The following is a 12,880-nucleotide window of genomic DNA, read 5'->3' as shown; positions in this document are numbered from 1 at the left end:
GTCCCTATTTTCATAGGAGAAATGTTGGAGGGTATGGTGGGACATCCCTATTTTCAACGAAGAAATGTTGGAGGGTATAGTGTTATCCAACCCCTGAGCCGTCTGAAGGCAATCCTGTATAGGGAAGTGTTATTTTTTTAATGTTTAATATTTTATTATGTTTTTATATATGTTGGAAGCTGCCCAGACTGGCTGGGGCAACCAGGTAAGATGTGTGGGGTATAAATAGCAAAATTATCATTATGGAATGGGACATCCCTATTTTCATTGGAGAAATGTTGGAGGGTATGCTCACCTAGAGTAGGTTCTCCCTACTCTAGACCCCAGGGGACAACCATCAGTTTTGGGAACCTCTAACTTTGCTTACATCAGAGGGCTTGACTAGCTGCTCCAGGAGGTTCTCTCCAACTCTAGGATTCTCTTCACTAGGAAAACAGGAAGCTGCCTCATACTGTGTCAAACCATTTGTCCAATCAGTACTGTATATAGTGGCTGGCAATGGTTCTCCAGGGTTTCAGGCAGAGGTCTTCCACTCCTATCTGGAGATCACAAGGATTAAACTGGGGACCTTCTACAGAAGATGTTCATCTTCTTCCTCCATAGCCAGCTTCCCTGGGTCCTAAGAGTCCACGACCTTCCAAGGGAGTTCGTTCCACAGCTAAACAGCCGTTGCTGTCAGAAAATCCTTCCTAATGCTTAGTCATAATCTCCTTTCTTGCAATTTGAATCCATTGGTTTGGGTCCTACCCTCTGGAGCAGCAGAAAACAAGTTTACACACCTCCCATGTGACAGTTCTTTAGATATTTCAGCTTTCAGTTTTCTCTGCTCAGGATTGTTCCTGCTATTGCTGGCATTCCATTCATTAACATACCTAACTACACTTTGAAAATCCCAAGGAGCTTTGCAAAGAAAGGATCTAAATAATAATAATAATAATAATAATAATAATAATAATAATAATAACAACAACAACAACAACAACAACAACAACACACAGGGGATTTACATTAGTGGAGCATCTTTGAATTCAGCCCTTGGAGAAGCCAGGAGTGATATGCAAAACCCTTGCTCTGTCTCAGTGCTTTCACCTGCACATATTGCTACGAAACACAACTTGGCAGATTCTCAAACTACATTGCCCCTCTGCAGCCATAAGCAAAGTTTTCAGCTTGTTGCCAGTCATCTCCATGGCCCTATGCCTTGCCTTCTAATCAGCAGTGGAGGTTTAGGGTTCCCACTCTTCCACCTACTCCACTATAACCTCTGTTCCTGGGAGGCATCAATTCGCTACAGCTGCTTAAGTAATCAAAGAGACAAAATTACATGTCTAGACTTGAGCAGTACTCCTCCTCCCCTCACCAAGAGTCTGGAAGGTGGGAAGGGAAGTCAGCTGTGAGAATCAAAATTTCAGGGGAAGTGACATCCGTTAGATGTTTGGTTAAAAGAGAATGTAGAATTGGAAAGTTCCATTAGAAAGCTGCAGTCCAAAGGGGAACTGGGCTTCATCAAAAGCAGAATGACATCAGCTAACATTTTTTCATCTCCAAAGGGGCAGTCTTCCATTGTCTCCTGAGACAGACAGATGCCAGCCATGTTCCGCTTTGTGACTAGGGACAGACAAATCTGTCAATTTGGATTTCTCTCAGTTTAACTTTTCATCCCCAAATCTTAAGTTTGGTTCTCTACATCAGTTTGCAAAATTCTTTTTCTTTTTCTCCTGTGAACTGCCCTGAGACCTGGGCGTACAGGGCGGTATATAAATTCAATAAAAAAATACTATTTTTAAAAAAATCCTTCTGAGGATACATCAGCTTTCTTAGGCGAATCCTAATATACACATTTTTGCATGCAATTTTCCCTAATATACACAATGATTTTGCCTAATACAATGCACTTTTGCATGTTATTGACATTGCTATGTTCCTTCATACGGACCCTTTACCCTAGTATATGCTTTTTGGACACATGATTTGGCTGAGAAACTGCATTGCAAAATTCTCAGAAGTGTAAATTCTAAAGGATAGTGATGTTTCAGTTCACATTTTGTTTTGGAAAGTGCAAACTAAGTACAGTGCTACCTCGGGTTAAGTACTTAATTCGTTCTGGAGGTCCGTTCTTAACCTGAAACAAAGTTCTTGACCTGAAGCACTATTTCTGGGTTAGCGGAGTGTGTAACCTGAAGCGTATGTAACCTGAAGCGTATGTAACCTGAGGTACCACTGTAAGTTTTCATTTAAATGTGACCTGGATCATATTCTTCTGCATATCTCCTGCACTTTGTGACTCACCCAGCTTAACGCAATCCAGTAGCCACATACCGCCGTGTTGGATCTGAGAGGATGTTCAACTGGTATTGGAGTGCAGGGGTGCCAACTTGACCAAAATATTGTGGGCTAAGCCATCCCAGCCCCACACAATCAATCACATGATGCAGCACATCCACAAAATTGAATGGAAATGCCCATAAACCTTGGAGGGAGGCTGACCTCCTCAAATATTTTATATTTGACCAAAGCGACCTGGACCCTCCAGGAGTCAGCTCCTATGTTGGGATGTATTTATGGATACAGCAGAATGAAATGGGGATGCAGAGGTAGTGAGTATTGTACTATTTCAATTGCTGTGTTAGCTGGTGTGTGTTTTTTTTTGGGGGGGGAGCTGCATTTGCATGATCCTATGGGGGGGAAAAAACAAAACGCTTTACAACCAGAAAATAATTGTTTCATTTGGTTTTTATCTCCCTAAAGAGCTGAGGCAGAATACAAGGTGGCATTAGGTTTCCTCCCCCCCAAAAAAGCCTACACGTCCAGGACATCCCAAATACGAGTTGACCAGTTCTGCCCATTAATAGAAAGCTACATTTTGGAGTACAGCTTCTACAAAATTCCATTGGAAGCTACATACTTAGATGATGGTACCACTCCCATGAGATGGGAAGAACAAATGCTGTCCTCTGTTTCCCTTCCCTAACAAAAAAGCTGAACATCTGCAGTAAGACATCCTGAGATGGGGACAAATTCTTGACTCAGTAGCTCACTGACCCACCCATCATGAATAGCAGGGTTGGTGACCAACGTGACCCCAGTTCCTAGGTTATGTTTGCATTTTGCGGAAGGACAAATCCCATTTTGCACACACAAAAATAAATCCTCCTCTCATTGGAGCTATAAAAAAGGAAGCAAACTAGCCCTCTGGCAATGAGCAAACAAAATTCACAAGAGCCTGGTGTAGCCTGGGATCAGCTGTTGGTTTGGTACTTTCAAGTAAGCACACACTTTAAGAATGCCACGTAAAGGTAAAACCGGGAGAATCAGCGATTTTAGTTCCCTTTTCAAGTTAACATCAGAGGAACAATTCTAGGAACAACCCCATGCTCAGAATAAAATGTTGTCATTTTGTTGGCCCACTGGTAGGAGCACCACAAAGCTTGCTTCTAGCTATCGCTGCTACTATGATCCTGGCATTGAATATTATGCTATGGCTTATTTATATATTGCCTTTTGGCCAACGGACCATTGAAAGCAGTGAACAGCACATCAATCGGTTCCCAACAATCACAGAGGCTGCATTGGCTTGATGACCAGAAATGAACATGAGACTTGGGTCGCATGGTCAGCTGAACTGAGTCCCATTCCAGCTGAACAGGACAAACTAAAGAACATGTTTTGCTCTGCCACATCGCCTGTGGTACATGAGCACATCTGGGAGAGTGAAACTGTAGAGCCTCAATTCACTCTCCAGATTCCTGTCGAGCCCTCAGGAATTCAGCTAAAATGAGAAAGCATTCATAAAACTGCAAAGTTCCTGGAGGGTTGAAATGAGATACGGTCAAGGAAAAGCCATTTTGGGACCCGCGAGACAGACAAAGATTTTGGACCATTCTGGTTTTGTGTGGGATTTTATGGCTTCATGAGTGACACTGAGGGGGCTGAAAAGTATGTAGAGCTGGGGGGGGGGGAGAGAATCACAATTTGTGACATTGCAAGAACTCTGAAACTGGGAGTGGAGCTATGGAAAGAGAAGGAAGCCAGTCAGCCCAAGAGAGAAATCATTCTCTGGAAGGGTGTCATGAATGAATGGAGCTGAAGGTTTCACTAAGCCATAAACTATCATTCCTTGTTCATATCCGCATTATATCATCTAAAGCACTCTAATACCACTTTAAGATTCATGGCTTCCCCCAAAGCACCATTGGAACTGTAGTTTGTTCAGGGTGCTGGGAATTATAGTTGTTAACAATCCTCACCCCTCTCAATGAACTACAGTTCCCAGGATTCTTTGTGGAAAGCCATAGTTTTCGCTATAGTTCACAGTGTGCTTCCAAACTGCCACTGTTTTCAGTGGTATTCAGTCACATACAGGTAAATTGAGGTTTCACAATTTAAGGTGACTTGCAGCTCTCACACAGAAACATATTCTCACACAGAAAAACCAGACTTCGCAATAAGGAAAGGGAAAGAAACATGCCCTGGGAAGTGTGGGATAATACTTGCTTGATGCAATGGCATACTACCTCCCAGCAAACAATTCAGGATGAATGCTCAATAAACAACTTGTTTGCAAGTGACCATGCACTTATCAGTTTGGAAGGAAATGGTCTTCTCTTGACATACAGGGCAAGATTCTCAAGAAGTTAAATCTCAGCTCTTCCTTCCAAGGTATGAATTTCCAAGCATAGACCAGGAGTGACGAAATGAATTTTTATCAAAGAAAAGTGCCTTATTTTTTGCTCTATAAGACTCACTTTTTCCCTCCTAAAAAGTAAGGGGAAATGTGTGTGCGTCTTATGGAGTGAACGCAGGCTGCGCAGCTCTCCCAGAAGCCAAAACAGCAAGAGGGATTGTTGCTTTCACTGAGCAGCAATCCCTCTTGCTGTTCTGGCTTCTGAGATTCAGAATATATTTTTTCTTGTTTTCCTCCTCCAAAAACTAGGTGTGTCTTGTGGTCTGGTGCGTCTTATAGAGCGAAAAATACGGTAACTTGTGACGCCCATGGAACCATGATGAACCGGCCATCAATTGGATGCAGTGGTGGAGGAACGCTCTCCGGCACCTGGGGCAGGACGCTGAGGGGCGGAGCGAACTGCCTGGTGGCGCATGCATGGCAACCCGTACAGACACCATGTGAGCGGTGCCCTCCCATTGTATGCCCCTGATTGGATGCATCAACCCGACTGCACCAGAGGACATTTCAACATTAAAACCTGGAGATTATCATACTGTAGGCTGAAAGCAGGAAATCCAGCCTTTTGAGTGTAACTTCATGATGTCAGGGGAGTTTGGGACACTAACCCTGCAATTTCAGCTAGAATAAATAACCGGCTGGTTCCAAAACAAGCAGTGTGCTGCACCACCAAGAGGAGTGGGAATATTCTTAGCCAGCCAGCGTGATCTGAGCTACTTTAATGACCACGTCTTTGTGTTAAGCACATGTAAATCACAACGAGGTTTCGATATCCAGCTATTTTAGAATGCATTGCTGCACGGCATTCCAAAGGTTTACCGAGATTTCTGCATTGTTGAGATGGAGCCCCTGTATCTTCTCCCCATCAGCTTAGTGAGGGGGATTTTGCTGGGAAGGTTTAAAAGGGGAATAGCTATTAACAACTTCTCTCTGTCACACTTCCTCTAGTCAGATTCTCAGCCTGCCCAGGCAGCTCAGAGTACAGGAATGCAGAGGAAAGAATGGTAAGATTCTGCCCAATGTGTAAATTGAACCTCAGCCATGTTTGTTTCCTATGTCTGCCTTAAACATCTTCTAGCCTGTCAGCTCTCTGAGAACTGACAACTGTCCAAGACCGCAAGTCTGCTGAATCCTACAGCAAGACCTTGTCTGATTAGTCTGCATGAAGACCTCCAAGGAGCATATCTCTGAAACTTCCAAGAGAGCACACAAAAAGGTCTAAATCAGCAGGGACACCTCACACACAGAGAAGGGTAGTAGTTCAGTGGTAGAGCATCTGGTTGGCATCTGAAGGAAGGACTGGAGATGTCAAACTCTGGAAAGACACTGCCAGTTAGGGTAGACAATACTCAACTTGATGGGCCAATGTTCTAACTCAATAGAAGACAGCTGTACATCAGGGATGGAACTATTTAGCCCTCCAGACATTGCTGGACTGCAATTCCCATCATCCCTGACCATTGGCCATGTTGGCTGGGGCTGATGGGAATTGGAGTCCAACAATATGTGGAAGGCCAAAGACTGCTCTGGGGACAAGCCCTCAGATGCAAAATCCAACCATTTCGGAGATTCTTGTAGTCTATTTAATGGGTGTGTGTGTGTGAAGCCTTTCAATTAAAATAAAATTTAAATGTGAAAAGCTGTTTTCAATCATATGTTGGAGGCTGTCTTCATAATGGCCTTATCATAATGTGCAGTCTGCTTTTTATCAAGTCAGATCATTGGTCCATTTAGCTCAGTATTACCAATACTGACTGGCAGAAGCTTTCCAGAGCTTCTAGCAAAAGGTTTTCCCTGTCCTACCTGGAGATACCACAGATTGAACCTGAGACCTTCTGCATGCAGTGCAGATGTTCAACCACTAAACTGTAGGCCTTCCGCCCAACAGAGATCTCTAGATATCAGGCTACTATCCCTTAACTCCCCTAGGTGCCTTTAAGTGAACACATCGTCTCGCTTTCAACCTTACAAGTCACATAACCATTGAGTGAAGAAAAGCTCATGTGTGATGGCATCATCATATATTAAATAGTCACATGCTATGCACATTGCTAATTATAATTCCATCAGGTCCACATGAGAGCATGGGTCCAAGGCCACATCCATTGACTTAAATTCAAGTAGAATGCTAAGATAAAAAGAGTACATGTTAAAACATTCTACATAAAATTATTCATTCTTAATCTAAACCTGACATGTGGTGGGACTTCAGAGTACCTTCATTTTACCACATCTAATGAAGCCATATCTCTCCAAGCCCATAGAAGATTCGCTGTGAATACCTTTGTGCCAAAGAAATGGCTTTCTTACTTACTTTCACAAAGTCTTCTCCTCAGTTTCCCACGTATCTTGTCAATAGCATTGTAATCTGAGACATGGAACACATGGGCGGACTTGGGCTCTGAAGCAATTTCATCAAGCTCTTCTTTGAGGGCCTCACCAACCCCTACAGCAAAGATCCTTATGCCCACTTTATGAGCTGCAGTGGCTGGATCCAAGACATAATCCTGGCTCCTGCCATCCGTCAGAAGAATAGCCACTTTTTTGATGGCGCGGTCACTTGGCCTCCCACCAGCCTCCGTGGAAAAGCTGTATGTGTTGATGTACCGTAGGGCATCACCAGTATTTGTATTGCCCCCGTAGTATTTGATATTCCTTGCAGCTTCTTTGATCTCCTCCCGAGTCCGATATTTCCCAAGCTCAAATTCAGTAGTTGGTCTGTCGCTATAGCGGACAACACCAACCCGGGTTTTGTCTGGTCCGATCTCAAACGTGTCTACCAGATTAGCCACCCATTGGCGGACCTTCTCAAAGTCTTCTTTCCCCACGCTGGAGGAGGTGTCCAAGATGAAGACGAGGTCATAGTGGACGTTCTTGCAACCTGCAAGGGAAAAATGAGTATCTCCTGAGACATGGTAGAAGAAGACAGCCACCAACATCACAACATCTGGGGACATTTCTGCTCATCATAGCAATTTCTGCTTGGGGGAATGTCGGGTCAGCCTCCCACAGAACATGTTCCACCTTGGAGAACCATTACCAAGTCTGTCCTTAGAGTTTAGTAAGGCCCAAAGAAGATCTGAAAACAGATTTTGCTTTGTTATGCAAACTTTCTCTCTTTTCTCTCTCTGTTGTGGCTGCTGTGCTTTCGCCTACTCTGTCTGCATGTCTATGAGGCAACTATTTTCTTTTGAAATCTTAACAGACTGCTCTCTGTTCCCCCTCCTTCCATTCCCCTTTAACTCAACATGCTTAAGAACTTTTTGGCAGATCAAGAGTTGCCTGCCTTCAAACCTGCCTTCACAGACAGTAATAGCAAACAGTTGGCATTCCATGTTCTCATTTAAAAGCACCATTATATTTTATTTATTGTCAGCCTGGAGAAATGCTTTCTTTTACAGCGGTGAGAAGTTTTACAAGGTTTGTTATATATATACAAACAACAAAACCTAAGCGTTGACAAGGGGGTGAATCACTGGACTGGAGATTGAGTTTTTTGACAACTGAAGAATTCAATTGGTAAGGAAGTGTTGCTACATGCCAGTGAAGAGCGAGTCAAGGATCAAATCCAGGACACCATTTTGAGAGATCATGAGGGCATCTTGACCTCATATTTCAAAGCATACATGATTATCCCTGAATAAAGCTTTTAACTTTGACCAAGTCAGTGCTTTCATGCACTGAATGAATGCAGTTTTAGACCAATGACTTTCAAACTATGTTCCAAAGAGCTTCTTCGGAGGTTTATCAGAGATTCTTCAGAAAGGCTCAGTCAACATAATGTCCTTGAAGGACTCATTGGACTTAATTAAACTTGCACTGGCTGCTGATATGCTACTAGGCCAGGTTCAAGTTTTGTGAATTAATTTTCAAGGCCCTTAGCAACTTGATACCATAAGGCTCATCTGATTTTTTTAATCCCTACCCAATCACTGAGGACTTCTGCATATCTTATATCCACCAGGATCTCATCACTATGAGTCCAATTCTGTGAACTTCCTCCCAGCTGTGATCAGACAGATTCAATCCCCTTTTGATCCTCAGTGAAGACTTCCTTTTTATTATTTCAACTGGGTATTTTAAGGAAGCTTTCCTAATTTTATGGTTAACTGATCTTAAGCTATATTTGATTAAATAAATCAGCAAATAAATAAATGCACTTTTGCAATGCATAGCTCCAGAGAAGCATGTTCTAGGATATGATCTCAGTAGTCATGAGGGCAACAGGAAGATTTAGGAGGCCAGGACAGTCTTCTGTGTGAACTGACAGTGCAGTATGGAATAGGCCCCAGAAGCTGTTGCAACATGCAGGGATTCCATACCAGAAACAAGCAACCTTTTCAACAAACACATGCATTCCTAACCACAAATCATTTTTTGTCATGCATTTCATTCCTACTGCCAGTTTGTCTCAATCTTACATCTATGACTAAGATCACAAGTGTTTATCAGATCATTTGACAATTAATCAAAACAGCGCATCCCCCTCTTTCTTCCAGAAGTTTAGCAGAGTCCTACATGCTGCCTACAAGATCTACAATGGAGTAGTGGCTATGCATTTTTCTTTAAAGGCAATTCCCACTGGGTTCAACGGAACTCACTTCCAAGTAAATGTACGTGGGATTGCAACCTGACCTACCAATTGAGAAGTCCTTGGTTCACCTGTCACCTTGGCCAAGAACTAGCCAAGTGATCTTGCGGGTGGTGCTGTGGGTTAAACTACAGAGCCTAGGGCTTGCCAATCAGAAGGTCGGCAGTTTGAATCCCCGCGACGCGTTGAGCTCCCATTGCTCGGTCGCTGCTCCTACCAACCTAGCAGTTCAAAAGCACGTCAAGTGCAAGTAGATAAATAGGTACCGCTCCAGCGGGAAGGTAAACGATGTTTCCGTGCACTGCTCTGGTTCGCCAAAAGCGGCTTAGTCATGCTGGCCACATGACCCGGAAGCTGTACGCCGGCTCCCTCAACCAATAAAGCGAGATGAGCGCCGCAACCCCAGAGTCGGTCACGACTGGACCTAATGGTCAGTGGTCCCTTAACCTTTACCTTTCCTTATAGGGTTGTTGTCTGGATTACTGAAGTTCTATATAAGAAATGGTATTTTTTTTAAAAAAAGTCATGTATCATCCATTTCAGATTTTTGATCTGCACGCTACAACACGTGAAAAAAACAAACAAAAAAAGCACAAAATAATTCCTTTGTCTACAATTCAATTACAAAGAGTGCCCCTGCTTACCTGCTCTCTGTGCCTGAACGTTCTCTCCACCCCAAAGGAGCAAAAGCAGTATCAAGGTGGAAGGTATCGAGTATCTTCCTGCAAAGGACATGACTCCCTTCTTCTTCTCCAATATAGTATTCCCTTTTTTCCTTCCACAATGGTAGTTATTCTACATATCCATGTCTAGGAGTGGGGAGAGAAAAAGACACAGGAAAAATTAGAGCAAAATGTAATTATTATGTGAAGGAATCACCAACCCGCAAGGGCAGGAGGAGAAAGGAAGAATATCAGAGGAGGAGAAAATAAGAAATGGTCTTCCAACTGTACATCTTTTCATTGGGAAGCTGCTTCCTCTCCTGGTTTTCCTCGAGACGCTGCAAACTGTACACAGACAAAAGCAACAGTGCAGAGTTCACCAGTGTGCAAAAAAGCAGCTTAAAATGTCTTTGTTACAAGCACAAGCCCAGTTATCTGAAGGGAGAAGATTAGCGCATTATTTAGGTTGACACGAGTCCATCTTTGACAGTACACTCAAGGCAACAGACCGGAAATTATCCCCAGGGCTGGGCCCCTCCATGTTAGACTTGTGCCTCCCTGGGAAGTTTATTTACAATCATTCCCTCTGAACAGAACTGATTGAACATTGTGAGATTATACCCACAGCAGTGTCCCTGGCTGCTGTTGTATATGTTTAACCTAAGTTGCACCCTCCCTGTGTAAATCTTTGTGCCTCCTGCAAAATAAAAAATAAAAATAAAAACAGTTTCTTCTGCGAAGTATGGCTGTAAATAGGAGGTGATGTAGGGAAGTGGAAGAGGCAGAATAGGAGCTGATTAATAACATAATAAGGACTTAGGCCAAAGACCTATATAATTCAGCATCCTGTTCTTCCAGTGGCCAACAAGATGCAAGCAGGAGCTGCAGTAAGTCCAACTTGTGATTCTCAACAACTGGTATTCGGAGACATATGAAAGTCAGGCTTGAAGGTTCATGCTGGGTCTACATGTGTAGCAGAACATGGTGGACAAATACATACCGCTTAACCACCCCATTTTTAAGCAGGACGTCCTGGAATGACAGAAGCCAATAAGCTTCTGGCTGGATCCCAGAATGTCCCGTTTTTTGGTCCAGAGCTTGAACCAGAGCACAAGGCCAAAAGATGATCATTCTGGCATGAGTCAACTGGGTTGCACCGGAATGAAAGCCTCTCACTCTTTGGTCTTGCAAGACCAAAAAATATGGTCTCACACTCCCATGCAAGTGCGAGAGCTCAGGATATACAGTCGTACCTTGGAAGTCAAACGGAATCTGTTCCCAAATGAATGAATGAATGAATAAATGAATGAATCTTTATTTGCGTCAGCCATCGGCCATAGCAATGAAACAACAATACAATATACAAAGAATAGATATAAAAAGTCAATTGTATAAAATACATTTTGAGGTTTTGAATAAATAGTCAAATGGTGGATCTTATTCTTATTCCGGAAGTCTGTTTGACTTCCAGAGCGTTCGAAAACCAAAGCACAGCTTCTGATTAGGTGCAGGAAGCTTCTGCAGCCAATCAGAAGCCACAGAACCCCACCAGATGTTTGGCTTCCAAAAGAACGTTCGAAAAGCAGATCAGTCACTTCTGGGTTTCAATCGTTCGGGAGCCAAAATGTTCGAGAACTAGGCTGCTCGAAAACCAAGCTACAACTGTAAAAAGGAGCATCCCGAATTTTGTTCCCAGGATGTTGGAGGGCATGTAATTAGATGACGTAGTCCAGCTACAAGTGGCTGACCTCTTCTCCACATGCCCTTTACCTCTTCTATCTGCATCTGTTTACTGTTTGTTTGCTTTAATGTAATTTCCCCATCTGAACTTGAGCAACCCATTCCAGTACTTCTAGAAGCTGTTACCCCATTTTACTCAGTGTATAAACCAGACACCAGAGCCCAGAGACCTTGTAATGAGTGCACTGTGTAGCCGTGATCTGAGAGTCTGGAAAGCAAGAAGGCCCAGGGTGTAGCAGAGAAAAACAGAGGTGGTAGAAGAGGCAGTGGAATGAAAGATTCACTGATCACCTCACATCTAAAAAGATATTGTAGAGTCTGGAAAGGTTCAGAAAATGGAAACCAAAATTATCAAGGTCACTGACTCCCCTAATATATTCATTTTATGCACATTTCCCCTAGTATATTCATTTCATACACATTACTTGAGAACTGCAAAATTCAAAGAAGTGTCAATTCAGAAAGATGGCTTTGTTTCAGAAAGTGAAAATTAGGTAAGTTCACCTCTAAATGGAAATGGAGTCAATTTTGTTCCCAGTCCTTAGTCATGATATAGTGGCATTCTAAATGGATGTTAGCAGATAGGAACTCTAACTGGGTGTAGTCCAGCAATTCTCCACAAGGTGTCCGAACAGCATCATGAGATCTGAAACTCTTTTTCTAGTCGTAAACTGCCTAACTCACCGAAACAGAGTTGCAGCACCATAATCCATGAGAACAATTCCTGGTGTTTAATATTCTGGAAAACCCTAATCCTGGCTCAAATAAAAACATCACAAGGTTGGTTTCCATGTCATGCTCGTTTTTATAGCAAAGCCACTGAGAAGATCTACTACCCATCATAGCAGACAGGATATTTCCTCTGCTACTGGATACAGGAAAAGTCTGACGGAAACCAGAATGAGAGTTTAAACTCAGAAGGCTTTGTAAGATGGGGCGGTGTCAAGCTTGTTCTGATGCTCTTGGGAGTAAAATAATGAGAATTATCTTGATTAAAGTAGTGGGAGAGGGGGCAAAACAAATAGACGAAGGGGGGGAGAGATAGAGATAGAGATGTCTTAACCATATCTGGCACCGTGGTGCAAAGCTTCCTTCGCTGCCGCCCCCCCCCCCCCGAGTTTTTTAGGGAGGATGTCACTGCTGGCGGGGCTGGAGGCGGCACAGAGGCTGGACGTGGCGCCTCCCAGCTCAGCTGGACACTTT

The 12,880-nt window shown here is 43.2% G+C and overlaps 1 protein-coding gene across 1 annotated transcript in view; it reads right to left on the bottom strand.

The window, feature by feature from the left end:
- Nucleotides 1-12,880, bottom strand: part of COL22A1 (collagen type XXII alpha 1 chain) — a 195,080-nt gene that overhangs the window by 163,029 nt on the left and 19,171 nt on the right. The window contains exons 2-3 of the mRNA XM_077932713.1: nucleotides 9,920-10,084; nucleotides 6,999-7,565 (exon numbers count right to left, since the gene is read on the bottom strand). Coding sequence (XP_077788839.1) covers nucleotides 6,999-7,565; nucleotides 9,920-10,010 — 658 coding nt within the window. The 5' untranslated portion in view covers nucleotides 10,011-10,084. The remainder of the gene's footprint in view (nucleotides 1-6,998; nucleotides 7,566-9,919; nucleotides 10,085-12,880) is intronic.

The sequence above is a fragment of the Podarcis muralis genome, chromosome 8, assembly GCF_964188315.1.
Source record: "Podarcis muralis chromosome 8, rPodMur119.hap1.1, whole genome shotgun sequence".
Lineage (NCBI taxonomy): Eukaryota > Metazoa > Chordata > Lepidosauria > Squamata > Lacertidae > Podarcis > Podarcis muralis.
This window is presented reverse-complemented; position numbering and strand designations above follow the sequence as displayed.